Source organism: Carlito syrichta, unplaced genomic scaffold (assembly GCF_000164805.1).
Source record: "Carlito syrichta isolate Samal-C Ts95f unplaced genomic scaffold, Tarsius_syrichta-2.0.1 Scaffold315709, whole genome shotgun sequence".
NCBI lineage: Eukaryota > Metazoa > Chordata > Mammalia > Primates > Tarsiidae > Carlito > Carlito syrichta.
The window spans coordinates 48,613-63,426 of record NW_007259805.1 but is presented as its reverse complement, the minus strand read 5'-3'; the positions used below and the strand labels follow the sequence as shown (position 1 = coordinate 63,426).

Genomic DNA, 14,814 nt, shown 5'->3' with positions numbered 1-14,814 from the left:
GGTCTCACCAAGTTGCCCAGGCTGGTCTCAAACCCGCAGGCTCAGGCAATCCACTCGCCTCCGCCTCCCAAAGTGCTGGGATTATAGGCTGAGCCACCAAGCCCAGCCAGTAAAACTCTTAAGTAGTGGCTAAGGGCACAAGTGCTATAACCAGACAGCCTGGATTCAAGTATCAGCTTCTCCACTTCCTCACAGTCTGATGACTTGGTGTAGGTTACTTAACACCATGCCTCAGCTTCCTTATATGAAACATGGGGATAATAATAATAGTGCCTTCCTCACAGGGAAGTTCTGAAGCTAACTGGATGAGTATTTATTAAACACATATAATAGTGCCTGATAATAATATTTTATGAAATTTCTAAAAGTAATTTGGCAGTACTTCATTAGTAAAAATGGAGCCTCCTGGCTGGGCGTAGTGGCTCACACCTGTAATCCTAGCATTTTGGGAGGCTGAGGTGAGAGGATTGCTTGAGCCCAGGGGTTCGAGACCAGCCTGGGCAACTGGTCAAGACCTAGTCTCTACAATAAATAAAAAAATTAGTCAGGCATGGTGGAAGGCTAAGGCAGGAGGATTGCCTGAGCCCAGCAGGTCAAGGCTGCAGTAGCCATGAGCATGCCACTGCACTCCAGCCTAGGTGACAGAATGAGACTCCAACTCCAAAACATAAAAAAAAAAAGGAGCCTCCTTCCCACCCAAAAAGGGAGCCCCACATCCAGGATAAAAACCAAGCTTGAATAGTCTAAGTACTTCCCTACTCTGGGCCTCATTTGGAGTTTGGCTTAAGTATGAGACCCAGTGAAGTGGCAGACCAAGCTCCTACTAGCTTGTGAGAGCAGACTGTTGTTATGCTTTAGGAATTTTTCAAGATAGAACAACTATTGGTAACCTAAAATTGGCTGGGCATGGTGGCTCACACCTGTAATCCCAGTACTTTGGGAGGCAGAAGTGAGAGGATTGCCTGAGCCCAGGGGTTCAAGACCAGCCTGAGCAATTTGGGTATGGTGGCCCACATTTATAGTCCCAGCTACTTGGAAGGCTGAGATGGAAGGACCACTTGAGCCCAGCAGGTTGAGGCTGCAGTAGCCATGAGAGGGCCTTTGCACTCCAGCCTGGGCAACAGACTGAGACTCTGAATCAAAAAAAAAAAAAAAAAGTTACTTACACCATAAAAATGAGTCAAGTGCTACCAATTTGGCCTTCCCCACCAAACTGCCCCCCCACCAGGGGTGTTTGGTTGGGGGTTATTTTTCACCAATACCTCAGTGATGAGATCGTCCCTCAGCTGACACATACACAGCTAGCCGTCTTGCTTCTTCCCATCCCTCTAATTACTTCCCAGGTCTTATCTTCTCTAACCTGTGTGATTGCATCAGCATCCTGACTGCTCTCCTTATCTTCGACTTGATCTTGCCTTCACTCTGTAAACTGTCCTGGATAACTGAGTAGCTCTCCTGTTTAGAAACCCTTCTGTGAGCCAGGTGTGGTGGCACAAGCCTCTAATCCCAGCGACTCGGGAGGTTGAGCCAGGAGGATCACTTGAGCCCAGGACTTCGACACCATCCAGGCCTCACCTCCCAACACTGTCAATAGCAGTTGTGGAGAGAGAATCACAGGTCTCCAGGGACACACAGGGCCCGGATCAGACAGTCAGTCTCAGCACAACCAGCCCCACACACTTAGGCACGCACCAAGAGAGAAGCAAGGCACAACACACACACAGCACATATGGGGCAACCGTCGACCTCCCAGGACGTCAGTCATTCTCTATTTTTTTGTTTTTTGAGTCGAAGTCTCACTCCATCGCCCAGGCTGGAGTGCAGTGGCACACTCATGGCCATCCCAGCGTCGACCTGCCTGGGCTCTGGCGGTCCTTCTGCCTCAGTCTCCCAAGCAGCCGGAACTACAGGTGCACGCTACCACACCCGGTTAATTTTTTTAATTGTAGAGTAGAGGCAAGGTCTCGCCAAGTGGCCAGTACTGGTCTTGAACCCACGGGCTCAGGCAATCCACTTGCCTCGGCCTCCCAAAGTGCTGGGATTATAGGCTCAGCTGCCAAGGCGGGCCATTGGTCATTCTCAGAGACAGGGGAGTGGATAGTGCTGATGAAGGTACTGGTGTCTCACAGAGCTAGGATGGAATTCCAGCTACGAGTGCTTGGTTGTGTGACTTTAGCCAAGTCCCTCTTTACACTGGGGCTCAGTTTTTTTATCTTTCAAGGGGGACGGCCTTGATTTAGCAAGATGGCTTCAAGGATTAAATGAGAATACCAGCAGATTAAGTGCAAAGTCTCTGTGCCGTGCCTGGTACAGAGTAGGTGTTTAGTAAATGTTAGCTGAGGCTATTATCACACCTCCAGACATTCTCCACACCCAGTGGCACCTGGGACTCAATGCACCCTCTCCCTGTCTGAACCTTGACACGAAAGGGCTTGGTGAGTGGATGGAACACAGACAGAAACAGGCAGCTGTTTTCCAGCTTTTATGAAAATTAATAACATTAATAGCTCACAGACACACACGTACACACACATCGCTATGTACACAGTCATTAAGTTATTAATTAGGCTCTGTAAAAAAACGTTTCTACATTAGTGTTCTGGGCGAGGCCCGATCAGTCCTTGGCATATTCACAGTAGCAGCCCCAGGGCTCAGCCCCACGGGTGGGCAGAGGAGGCAGGAGGCTGCAGAGCAGCTGGCTCCACAGCGGGCACAGAAAGTGTCCTGGGCCACTTCCTCCGGAGTCTTCAGTTCCCTTCCTGACACCTGCAGACCAGCTGCTCAGCAAGTGGGCAAACAGGTCCTGATCCCTCGAGTGCTTGGAGACACAGGCCTTCAGCATGGTGGCTTCGGGCAACGCAGAGGGCCCTAGAGGATGCTAGCCAGCTCTGTGGAATCTGTGTCAGAGCAGCCCGAGCTGCTGGCTTCTTCCCTGCGAGAGCCGGGGGAGATGGGTTGGAGGACACGTCCTTGCCCCTCCCCCACCCCGCCTCCCTCCCTCCTTCCTCACGGGATGTTGGCCCTGCAGTGTTAGCCAGCTGTTGGACGGGTGTCAACCACAGGACATACAGTTTGCTCTCCTGCTCTCAGCACAGAAACTGCTAGTTGCTCTATTTACTGTCCTTGCTGCACACAGCACACCACAAACCCTAGAACTCTGACCTTGGCTGGCATGACTCACTCCACCAAGCCCTCTGGTCTCCTGAAAGGCGGGGTTCAGGCCATGCCCGAGGTCTTGCATACCAGGAGGGCAGTGAAAAGTGTCTGCTTTGGAGTTGTGAGGCTGGGGCTCAAACCCCAGCCCTACCTCTCATCAGCTGGGCCAGGCACTCTGCCTGATTCAACCTCAGCTTCCTCATCTGTGGAGTGGGAATCACCAGATTCTGACACCCAGGGTCATTGGAGGACTAGAGACAATCATGAAGACACAAGTCCTTGAGGGCAGAGCTTCGCTTTTGTTCACTACAGTAATGCCAGGCACATAGTAGGCATCTAACACATATTTGTTGAATGAACACATGTAAAACCACTCAACACAGTGCCTGGCACATAGCTACCAGCTAGAGCTGTCAAGAGAAGATCAATCTGGACTTGGCCACAGAAGGCACAAGTTGAAGGCTTAGGCTGAATAACACCCCCTCCACCATGCCATCCCCTCCCCGCTCTCACCTCAGAGCCTGCAGGGCCTTCTTATTTTGCCGCCGCTTCTCCTCATCAATGGGGTACAGCTTGAAGAGCAGGAGGCCCAGGAGGATGAGGACTATGGGAGCCATGGTCACCAGCATCTTCAGTGTAAACTTGACACGTGCCGGCTGAGAGCAGCCACGGGTCTGGTACCCAGCAAAGCTGTGGCACCCAGTGGGCAAGAGAGCAGTGAGGATGAGGCCCCCAGGGCCTGGCCCTGCCCAGCCTGCCCAGCCCTGCCCCAGGTCCTCGTCTCACTCACTCAAGACTGAGGGTGGAGATGCCCAGCGAGATGCCAGAGGCAAACTTGGTGAAGAACACATAGAAGGAGAAGAAGATGGGCTCGGTTCCGTGGGTGTGAGGCTGCTTCAGGTGGAAGTCGTCAATCACGTCAGGCAGCATGGACCTGCGCAGAGTGGCAGCCATCTTGGGAACCCATCTAGCAACCCCAGGCCCCCACTAGCCCCAGGGCGCCTCTCGTCAATGAAAAGAGATGGCCCTCTGGGAGCCTGCAGCCCCAGAGGCAGGCAGCTCGTGAAGGGATGACACCTTCCCACAAACAAGAAAAGAAGGCCCCTTCCTTCCTCTGAGATGACATAGTTCCACTCCAGGTGCTCAGCTTGGCGAGTGGAACACAGGCCAGACTTTAGCCCCATTCCCCGTCCCCCGATTATGTGTTCTTGCAAAGCTCACAGCCTGTACAACCATACAGGGCAGACCTACCCCACCCCCAACCTGGGCACTCCCCCCCACCCCAGAATGGCCTGTGGAAGGAGGAGCCCCACAGAACTTTCCCCAAGAAGCTTCAGAGTGTGGGAAGATACCAGGTGGGCCTGTATCTACCTACCAGGGGAGTAAGAAGGCAGCTGCCACACTGATGCCGGCTGCCACGGCTACCACGTACGTAACAATCAGGTTACTCTCCATGAGGGCCACCAAGATGAGAAATGGCACTGCTGACTACGGAAAGGGTGCAGGAAGATGGGTCAGCTGGGAGGCTCCCATCAGTAACCCCCAGCTCAACGCAGGCCCTCTCCTCTCAGCCCCACTCACTGAGATCCCAATGTATACGGCTGTCTTCTTGCCAAACCGGGTTAGGAACCACTGCCAGATGGGAATGGTGAACGTGGCTGAGAGCTGTGGATGGACAAATGGGCTTAGATCCACAGGACCTCTCCTGCCCTTCCCAGGACCCCAAAGGTGCTCCCAGCCCTGCCCAAAGCAGCCAAACAACATCACCTGGGCTGCAAAAGGAATTTGGCAGGCACCTTTGACAGCTCCGCAGGGGAGCTGACAGGTGGTCTTGGTCGTCTCATCTCCTGCCTTCTCATACCTCTGAGCACAAAGTTCTTGCCATCCATACCTTTGCTTTTATTGTACTGTCTACTGAAACATCCAATCACAAACTCTTTCTTTCACAGTCCTACTTAGACAAAGTCCAGCCAAATATTCTGGGAAGCCTTCCTCATCTCTTCATGACCTTGGGCCAGTCTGAGAAATACCCTCTGACTATCCAAAGAACCATCCCACTGCCCGTGCCACTTCAGCCCAGGCTGCCCGCCCACGTTCGGGTCCAACACACACCATGATGGCCAGGAGTAGATTCTGGAATTCGTTGCGGAAGCCCAAGGTGTAGGTGCAGAACAAGGCGAAGTTCCCCTCCACCAGCTGGGGGATGGGGCAGGGTGGGGGAAGGAAATGCAAGGAAGGAGGTGATGTTGGGGTTGACCCTTCCCAAAACATCCCCCATGCTCCAGAGACCGCTGCTCACCCTACCCCCACACCACCTCGTCCTTCAAGCTACCCCACTCCCAACACACCTTCTCCCAGGCTGAGTGTTTCAGGGCCCCACTCACCATGAAAGCCAGGGAGGTGAAGAGGAAGCCGGCGATAAGCTTGACGTATGGGCCATGGCTCATGACCAGCCGGAGGCCCCGGAAGAAGGACAGTGGCTCAGCCCGCTGGGCCTCATAGGGTTCTGGGGGTCAGAAGGGACAGTGAGGATGGAGCAGAGGCCCCTCCCAGAGCCTGAGGGCCAGGCAGAAAGACACAGCCACCCTGTGCTGGGGACTGCACACCTTCCAGGGCCCCCTCACCTCTCCGCTCCCGCACGCCCAGGGTCAGGATGACAGCACAGACAACGTAGATGGAGGCGATGACCCCTGCTGCCAGCAGGTATGCATTTTGCTATAAAGGTGGTGAAGGCAACATACAGAGTCAGTCAGTCTGATCTCATCCCAGTAGCCCCACTTCTAGCATCCCACTCAATGATCTTGGGCCAGTCCCTTCTCCTCTAGAGCCCCGTCTCCATCTATAAGATGGGAGAATCACCCTGGGCCTGCTGTTGCTTCCCAAGGCTGGGCAAAGCTCAGATCAACATGCTAAGAAGTCAGGCTGCAGAGTCTGAAAGCCCACAGTTCAAATCTTTCCAAATCTCTGCAATTCACCAGCTCTATCACCATGGACAAAATGACTCAAGCTCTCTAAGCTTCAGTTTCTTTCTCTGCAAGGTGGGTACATTGGGCTTATTAATAGTTATGTATGTCAAATGCCCAACATTCAGTAAATACTCGCTATTACTGCTATTGTTAGGATCACTGCAAATCACCTCTGCTTACCCCACCCCATCCCGCCTGCCTCAAGCTTTGTCACACCCTCAGTCCTCTGCCTACCCCACTCCCATCACACCCTCCTCTCTGGCTGAGCATGTCAGGCCCCCTGACACGAAATGTTCTTTGTCTCCCCAAAGCCCTGCCCTGCCCAAGGCCTCACCGTTTCTCTGAGTGAGATGATGCCATGTGTGCGATTGACACTTCCCAAGGCCACTGCAGGGCCATTGGGGTCCTGGAGACAAGGTGTGTTTGCTTGGCCCACGATTTGCCCCTGGATCGCTGTACCCAGCACTGTGCCCAACACCTCCACGGTCATCCCTGGGCAGAGAAAAGGAGGTCTTTTGGAGGGGCCTCGCGGTCTGTGGCCCAGGGAAGGTCAGGTGGATGGAAAGCAGCTCTAGCTCCAGGCCAAGGTGAGAACAGGTGGCAGAGCAAATGGCACCTTGGCCTAAACCCATGGCCTTGCTCTGTGTGACCTGCATGTCTCTGGGTCTCACCTGAGCAATAAAGGGTTTATCTTTTTTTACTTTTTGATTTGGAATCTCACTCTGTCACCCAGGCTGGAGTGCAGTGGCACGCTTACAGCCATGGCAGCCTTGACCTGCTGAGCTCAGGGCATCCTTCCACCTCAGCCTTCCAAGTAGCTGGAACTACAGGCATGTGCTACCACACCCAGCTAATTTTTTGATTTTTTTATTGTAAAGATGAGATCTCGCCAAGTTGCCCAGGCTATTCTCGAACCCATGGGCTCAGGCAATCCCACCTCAACCTCCCAAAGTGCTAGGATTACAGGCTTGAGCCACTGGGCCTGGCCTTTTTTTTTCTCCTTTTTGAGACTGGGTCTCACCCTGTTGCCCAGGCTGGAGTACAGCGGTGGTGCTATCATGGCTCACCGCTGCCTCAACCTTCTGGCCTCAAGTGATCCTCCTGAGTAGCTGGGACTACAGGCACGCATCACCACGCCCAGCTAATTTTTTTTTTATTTTTCGTAGAGATGAGTTCTTGCTAGTTGCTCAGGCTGGTCTCAAACTCCCAGTCTCAAATGATTCTCCCACAGTGGCCTCCCAAAGTGCTGGGATTACAGGCGTGAGCCACCACGCCCAGCCCTGAGCTATCTTTAAGATGGCTTCATACCCACACTCCAGAGCAGAGCAGAGAGCTGGGACCAAAAGGGAAGCAGTGTGGCAGGAGGGTCCCTGGTGGGTGGGATCAGGCGGGCCGAGGGGAAGACTCACGATAGGCAGTGGCAGAATCCCGCTCACTCTGCTCTGTGCTGATGAACATGGTGAGCGCTGAGTAGGGAACGTGGAAACACTGGCATGGAAGAGAGGCCCTTGGCAGGTCAGACAGATGCAGCTTTGGGCACCAACCCTGGAGGCTCCAGGGATTGCCCTCAACCCCACCCCAGAGATACCCGGCGGGGGTGCCCACACTTACCGTGACCAGTGTTTCAAAGAGGCAATAGAAAAGCAGGTACCACAGAGTCTGGCCCTGTTGGAAGTCAGGCACGAACCAGATGAGGAAGTAGGCGACGATGGCCAGGGGCGTAGAGAAGATTATCCTGAGGAAGGGGAGGATCTGAGTGGAGGCTGGATGCCAGGACCTCAAGAACCAGGCCCGGCCTACTGCTCTGCTCCACAGGGTCCCCGTGGGGAAGGAAGTGTCTCCTCCCGAATCCATCCCCTCCAGGGCCTCTGGGAAGGGGCTGACGGCCAAGCCGTGAAGGGAAGACTGGAACTGGGTCCCTGGACTGAAATCCTGTATGTGGATCATGAGGTCAGACCCTGAGTTTCATTCACATCTTGCCAGGAGCTAGGGCTCCAAAGGCAGCGGCTTCCTACGGGCTGTGGGAGCTGAGAATGGGGGCCAAGACTTCAGGTAGCAGGACAAGGAGGCAGGGAGAAGGAGCCCAAACATTGTGTTCTCACACGTGCACATTCATTAACTGCACACACCCCCCAGGCACACACAGGGAAGCAAGGATGGAGGGCAATACAGGTGAAGGAGAATGCAGGGGCCGTGTGGGAGGACTGGGCTGCTACGGGGACAATGAGGGGGCAAGCATCTTCCTCCATATGAATTCTGTGCTATCACAAGGGGTTAGACCTCAGGACAGACCAACTCATGACACCAGTACAAAAAGCAGCAGGATACAGTGGTTAAGAGAACGGCCTTTCAAAGCCAGGCATGGTGGCTCATGCCTGTAATCCTAGCACTTTAGAGGCCAAGGTGAGAGGCTCACTTGAGCCTAGGAGTTCAAGACCAGCCTCGGCAATATAGTAAGATTCTGTCTCTACAAAAAGAAAAAAAATTAGCTGGGTATGGTGGCACGCACCTGTAGTGTTAGCTACTTGGGAGGCTGAGGTGAGAGGCATTTGAGGCTAGGAGGTCGGGGCTGCAGTGAACTGTGATTGTGTCACTGTACTCCAACCTGGGCAACAGAGAGAGAGAGAGAGAGAGAGAGATGCTGCCTCAAAAAAAAAAAAAAAAAAAAAGGGAGAGAGAGAAAGACCTTTCAAGCCATATACTTTGAGATCCAGTTCTGGCTCTACCAATTAACTATAAATAATTCAGTCTTGAGCAAGTTATTTAAATTATCTGAGGCTCATTTCCTCATCTGTAAAATGAGAACAGTCATAGTTATACTCAACATTTACTCAAGAAATATTTATTAAGTGCTAACTGTGTGCTGGGCACTACTCTAATTACTTTGGATATAATCAGTGAATAGAACAGACAAAATATCATTGCCCTTGTGGAATTTACATTCCAGTTGCTGAACAGAAAAAACAAACATAATTCAAAAGTTATATATGTATTATTCAACCTAAAAAAGGAATAAAATTTTGATGCATGCTACAACACAGATGAACTGTGAGGATATGCCAAGTGAAATAAGCCAGACACAAAAGACAGATATTGGGCTGGACACAGTAGCTCACACCTATAAATCCCAGCACTTTGGGAGGCTGAACTGGAGGAATGCTTGAACCCAGGAGTTCAAGACCAGCCTGGGCAACATAGCAAGACCTTGTCTCTACAAAGAATCAAAAAATTATCAGGACATGGGGCACATGCCATAGTCCCAGTACTCAGGAAGCTGAGACTAAAGTGTCACCTGAGCCTAGGAGGTCGAGGCTGTGGCAAGCCATGATCATGCCACTGTACTCCAGCCTGGGTGATGGGGTGAGACTCTGACTCAAAAAAAGTCAAATATTGTATAATTTCACTTATGAAGTACCTGGAGTGGTCAAATTCATAGAGACAGAAAGTTGAATGGTGGTTACCAGGGGCCAGAGGGAAAGGAGAATGGGGAGTTAATATTAATGGGTACAGAGTTTCAGTTTGGAAGATGAAAAAGTTCTAGAGATGCATGGTGGTGATGGTTGTACAACAATGTGAACGTACTGAATGCCACTGAACTGTGCACTTCAAAACAATTATAATGGTGGGGCACAGTGCTGTGTGCCTGTAGTCCCAGTTATTAGGAAGCTGAGGTGAGAGAATCGCTTAAGCCTGGATGTTTGAGTACAGACTGGGGAACACAGTGAGGTCCTGTCTCTTAAAAAAATTTTTAAAAAGCTAATGGCTATAATGGTAAACTTTGTGTTTCATCTATTTTACTACAGTTTTACAAAAAGGTTACAAATGTGTTGGAAGGTGCTATGGAGAAAAAGAAATAAAGTAGGCTACAGGGGATTAGAATAGGGGTACGATTCATAACCAGGTAGGCAGGGCAGGCCTCGGGTGGCATCTGTGCCAAGGCTTGAATGAGAGGAGGGTGTCGGCCTTGCAGACATCTGAGGCAAGAGTGAGCTGGCCAAGGGGGATAGTCAGCGCAAAGGTCCTTAGGCAGGAGCGTTCCAGGCAGGCCTGAGGAACAGCAAGGCCGATAGGGCTGGAGTACAGGGATCAAGGAGGTGGAATTAGGGGATGAGATGGGAGAAGAAATAGAATTACTTAAAGGCCAGTGAAGTGCTTTGGTTCTACTTCATAGGGTTGAAGTAAATTTGGGACTTAAATAAGTTAATACTAAAATGACAAACAGTGCTTGGGAGACTAAGTGCTGTGATGATCACATCAGGGAAGCTTGGCAGGAGAGCTGGCATGTGGTAACTAGTACAGACCGCAGCCAAGACTGCTGTGGAGAGCCCCAGGCTGGGAATCAGACCTCCAGCTCAGTTGGCTGTATCTTGGCCTCCTAGTGGGACCCTGCTGACATCCTACCTCTCACAGGTGGCCTTGGGAACTTCAGGGAAAGTGAATGTCAAAGTCTTCCTGGTTTGAAGGAGAGGATTTAAAGGTAGGGGCTTCCCTGACACCTGAGAGGAAAGAGGGTCACAGGGCTTTTGAACCCTGACAGGCCTAGCCTTTTCCTGTGCTGGAAGGTCTCCAGGCCTGAGGAGGGGCCCAGGTCCTAAATGTGGTAGAGGTGTGAAGACTATACACATGACAGCTCTCAGCTCAGAGCCATCCCATATGTACTCAGACACAGACACCACCAGACACAAGTAGACACCTGCTCAATCAGAAACCAGCCTGAAGGGCCCCCAGCAACTTCCGCAAGCTGGCAGCCACACCTGCCCAGCAAAAGTCCCTCAGATCCTACTCCTCAAAGGGAAGGCCTGCTCAGCTCTCACTCCAGCTCACCTCTAGCCCTCCCAATCCGTGTCTCTCCTCAGAGAACAAGAGTTCCTCGTCAGTCTTCGTCAACATGCCATCCTCTGCTCATAAGCAGCTGAGCAACACAGTGTGACTGAGAGTAACCCGGCCCTCGTGTGGCTGGCACAACAGCTGCCTCCCATTGGCTGGGCCTCATGAGGAGATGCGGTAGCAAAGCCCCGCCTTCCACTGGCTGCCAGGAGGCAGGCACAGAGCCAAGCCTCACGCCTGGCACCCAGGGAGCCCTGAGCTGCCTGCCCAGGTAAGGCAGGCTGTCCTGCCCCCAGCCCTGAAGCCTGGATCAAAGGCTCCAACCTGGGTCTTAGCCAGGGGCTGGCAGGGTTGGGGTGGGTGGGGGGCCTCGTGGGAAAGGAAGCTGTCGGGGGGGCAGGGCCTGTGGGAAGAGCTTTGAAGGCCGGAGACCAGGTATGGGCGCCCCTGGGGCAGGAAGGCGCCCACTTAAGCCTGGATGGGCTGGAGATGAAAGGGGTATACCCCTCCACCCCCTGAAGCAGGATGTCCTGGAGGGAACCAGAGCCCCGGCCTGACAGCTTGTCCTGTGCGTCTCCCTTGCTGTCTGATCTGGGGCTGAGTTTTGGGCCAAGGGAAAAGGTAGCTTATTTCATCCCAGGTGCCAAAGGTTATGGGTCTGTTACCCCATTTCCAGTATTACCCTCTCACCCTGCTCTACCAGGAGCTACCCTGAAGCAGTGCCAAATTATATGTCACTATGCTGTCAGCAGGGTCCCACAAGGAGTCCCAGCTGTAGCAGGCAGGGCCTGAGGTCTATTCCCAGGTTCCTGGTTGTGGCCTATTCTAGTTACCGCATGCCAGTGGAGTTCCTGCTGAGCTTCCCTGATGTAATCATCACAATACTTAGTGTCCCAAGCACTGTTTGACATTTTAGTATCAAATCTATGAAGCAGAATTATGCCAGACACTGCTCTGTGCAATATATATGTAAATGTGCCTGGGCATGGTGGCTCACACCTGTAATCCCAGCCCTTTGGGAGGCCAAGGTAGGAGGATTCCTTGAGCCCAGGAGTTTGAGAACAGCCTAGACAACATAGCAAGACCTCATCTCTACAAAAATAATCAAGAAATTAGCCAGGTGTGGTGGCACAGACCTGTAGTCCCAGCTACTTGGGAGGCTGAGACAGAAGGATCACCTGAACCCAAAAGATGGAGGCTGTGAGCCGTGATCATGGCACTACACTCCAGCCTGGGTGACAGAGTGAAACTCCAGCTCAAAAAAAATATTTTTGTAAATCCTCACCACAATTCTGTGAGATAGGCATAATTATTATCTCCATTTTACAGATGAAGAAACTTGAGGCTCAGAGATGTTAAGTGACTTGTTCAAGGTTGCACAGCTCTAAGCAGTAAGTACTCAAACTTGAGCAGTCTGCCTCCAGAGTGCAACCTCTCAACCACTCTGAAGTACCACTTCTGCTGCCATGGGAAGTGACTCAGTGGGAGAAATCAGAATTCTAGCCTCACCAAAGGAAGAGAGTGGACCTTGGGGAGCAATGGGGCCTGGGCCGGGAGAAGCTGCCCAGCCTAGCACTTTGGCTAGCCCAGGAACGAAATGACTGGGTGTCCCAATGCCCGTGCTCAGGGCAGCTGAGGCCTCAGATGGGGTTTCGACACCCTTGGGCTTTGCGTCATTCCTTCTCCTCACCCCCACTTCACCCGGCCTGTGACAAGCCCGATGGAAGGACCAAGGGGCAGATATGCTGGAAGCTCCGCCTTCTGCCACCTCGTAGGAGCCTCTTCCACTCACCAGGGCATGAGGCGACCCAGGCGAGTCCAGGAAGATTTGCTAATGCAGAAGCCCACCAGGGGGTCTGTGAAGGCATCCCAGGCTCGGCCCACAAACAGGATGATGGAGGCTGAGACAGGGTCCACCTAGGATGGGAAGAGGCAAAAGATAACTCCCTCAGCCTTCTACTCACCTCCACCCTCACTGGCTGGCAAACGCAGAGGCTCCCTCCCTGCCTCAGCCAGGTCCTTGAGACCCTGTGCTGTTTCCACGTGGGCCTTAAACATCTTCACTTGCCTCGTTAATGACAATAGCGTTCGTATTATAACAGTAGCGCTGTGTGCCTCCTCAGAAGCGTTCCCAGATCTATCCCCTTATTTCCTCCCCTCCACTGCCCTAGAAAACATTCCCATCAATTCCAGTGAATCCAGAAACGCTCCCTTCCCTCCCTCTCACAGCCCAAGCCCCTGACCACCTGATATCACAATGAGTCTTCACTAGGTGACCACAGTGGGCATCAGTTTCCTCATCTGTATAATGGGAATTATGATCTCTATTTTACAAGCTAAGCTCTACCTTAGATGTGGAAAAAGTAGTCCATAGATGCATTTTACAAAGTGCTAGGCCACCACCCACTCAAGCTATCCCCCTTCCCTCAAGCCCTCTAGGCTCTAAAGACAGATTCCCTGGACTCCTCTTCAGCCAGCAAAGCCCTGCTAATGCTATTGTTCTGGGAAATAGGTATTCTCTCCCATGCTGTAGTCTCCCCCATCAGATCTCCCTTCCCAGCTGGAACACTCATCACAATGGAGTTTCACACTTTAATTGTGGGTTCCTCATACCTACACCCACCTCAGAGCCCAGCCCATAGGAGTTGCTCGAAAACTGGCTTCTGAATGAAGTCATTTGTCGTTACCTGGGGCTCAGCGTTCCCTACCTGTAAATGGATACAACTAAGACGCCCTGCTTGCCAAGTCAGATGCTACACAGAGAAGCCGGCCAGTGCAGGAGCCCTGGTAGCCATGGCTATTCAGCCTCCCACTCTTCCTTCCAGACAGGGTGAATTCTCGAGATGCCAGCCTGCTGGCCAAGGAGTCTCAGGGCACAGAACTGCTCTGCTTCACCCTAAGTACCCCTCTCAGTCAAAGACCCTGTGTACTGGGGCACTCTAACTTAGCCCAGCACCTGAGGGCCCTTCTGCTCACCTCTGCTTCTCAGGTGAAAGAAGGATTTACCTTGTCCACAAGCCTGGCAATATCTGCCAACTCCTAAGCCAAGCCAGAAGACTGCCTTCAGGCCAGGGACATCACGTGCCAGTCTCTTCTAAGAACCACATCATCAGCATGCCCTGCCCACCTCATGCTACGGCCTACCCCTCCAGGCTACCCCTCTAGGCTCTGTTGCTCTTGCCAGGCAGGGAGGAGTTGCCGGATCGTTCCAGCTAAGACTCCTGGGACAGAAAGACTCTCCTCCTGGACACCTTCCCAAGTCTTCTCATTTCTCATCCACTGTGACTCTGAGAGGCAGCAAAGTAGGGAGTTCTGGTCCCAATTCAAAGGGGGGGAAAACCAAGTAGACCTACCCAGGGGTGCCTAGTCTTTCTCATCTCAGGATGCTAGAGGAACCCTGGAAAGCTCAGGCCACTTACCTGAGCCACGTCCAATAGGTAGATCTGAAGGAAGAAACCCAGGGCACAGCCTGTCACCTGATAGGGGGCCCCTCCAACTGCATAACAAAGCTTGTTGCAAATGGACAACTGTTGTTTCTTCTTCTTTGGTTCCTTCTGGGAAGAAAAGAAAAGGATGAAAAAATGAGGCCCAAGCTTCTGGCCTCTATCCTAGAAGGTTCCAGAGGCAGGAGGAATAACTGTCCTGCCTTGTTCCCACCCAGGAGATTCCACTTTCCACAAGAAAAGAGAAAGGTATTCTCTGTTCTTAGGAAGCTGGAAAAAGGGAATCCACCTCCCTCCCCCAAATCTGAGGAAACCCATCAGTCCACCGTCCCTAAAGAACTCCTCCCAAGGCCTCAGCCACTGCTTTTTTCCCAGTTACTGAAGGGGAACATGCTCTAGCAGTGGACCTGTCCCCACCCGGC

General features: G+C 52.3%; 1 protein-coding gene across 3 annotated transcripts; it reads right to left on the bottom strand.

The window, feature by feature from the left end:
- Nucleotides 1-2,459: 2,459 nt before the first annotated feature.
- Nucleotides 2,460-14,505, bottom strand: MFSD2A (major facilitator superfamily domain containing 2A). Of its 3 annotated transcripts, none has more exons than XM_021706519.1 (13): nucleotides 14,369-14,505; nucleotides 12,742-12,905; nucleotides 7,734-7,857; nucleotides 7,532-7,610; nucleotides 6,457-6,614; nucleotides 5,781-5,871; nucleotides 5,541-5,662; nucleotides 5,269-5,352; nucleotides 4,738-4,821; nucleotides 4,532-4,644; nucleotides 3,947-4,090; nucleotides 3,670-3,846; nucleotides 2,460-2,932 (listed from the first exon to the last, which is right to left on the bottom strand). In XM_021706519.1, exons 2-13 carry the CDS (start codon nucleotides 12,747-12,749, stop codon nucleotides 2,869-2,871), a joined length of 1,248 nt encoding a protein of 415 aa, XP_021562194.1. In that variant the 5' UTR covers nucleotides 12,750-12,905; nucleotides 14,369-14,505; the 3' UTR covers nucleotides 2,460-2,868. The 3 variants fall into 3 exon arrangements, with proteins under 3 accessions (XP_021562194.1, XP_021562193.1, XP_021562195.1); XM_021706518.1 differs by having other exon boundaries at nucleotides 12,742-12,866; nucleotides 14,369-14,502; XM_021706520.1 differs by lacking the exon at nucleotides 4,738-4,821 and having other exon boundaries at nucleotides 2,468-2,932; nucleotides 12,742-12,866; nucleotides 14,369-14,502.
- Nucleotides 14,506-14,814: the final 309 nt, after the last annotated feature.

What these genes read in the sequence shown, in the direction of transcription:
- MFSD2A (XM_021706519.1), bottom strand. An exon ending in ATCTACTCCTGGCCATCATG is followed by an intron (nt 4,822 to 5,268) that starts GTGTGTGTTGGA and finishes GTCCATCCACAG; the next exon opens with CTCTCAGCCACGTTCACCAT. An exon ending in AAGGCCCTGCAGGCTCTGAG is followed by an intron (nt 2,933 to 3,669) that starts GTGAGAGCGGGG and finishes CGGCTCTCGCAG; the next exon opens with GGAAGAAGCCAGCAGCTCGG.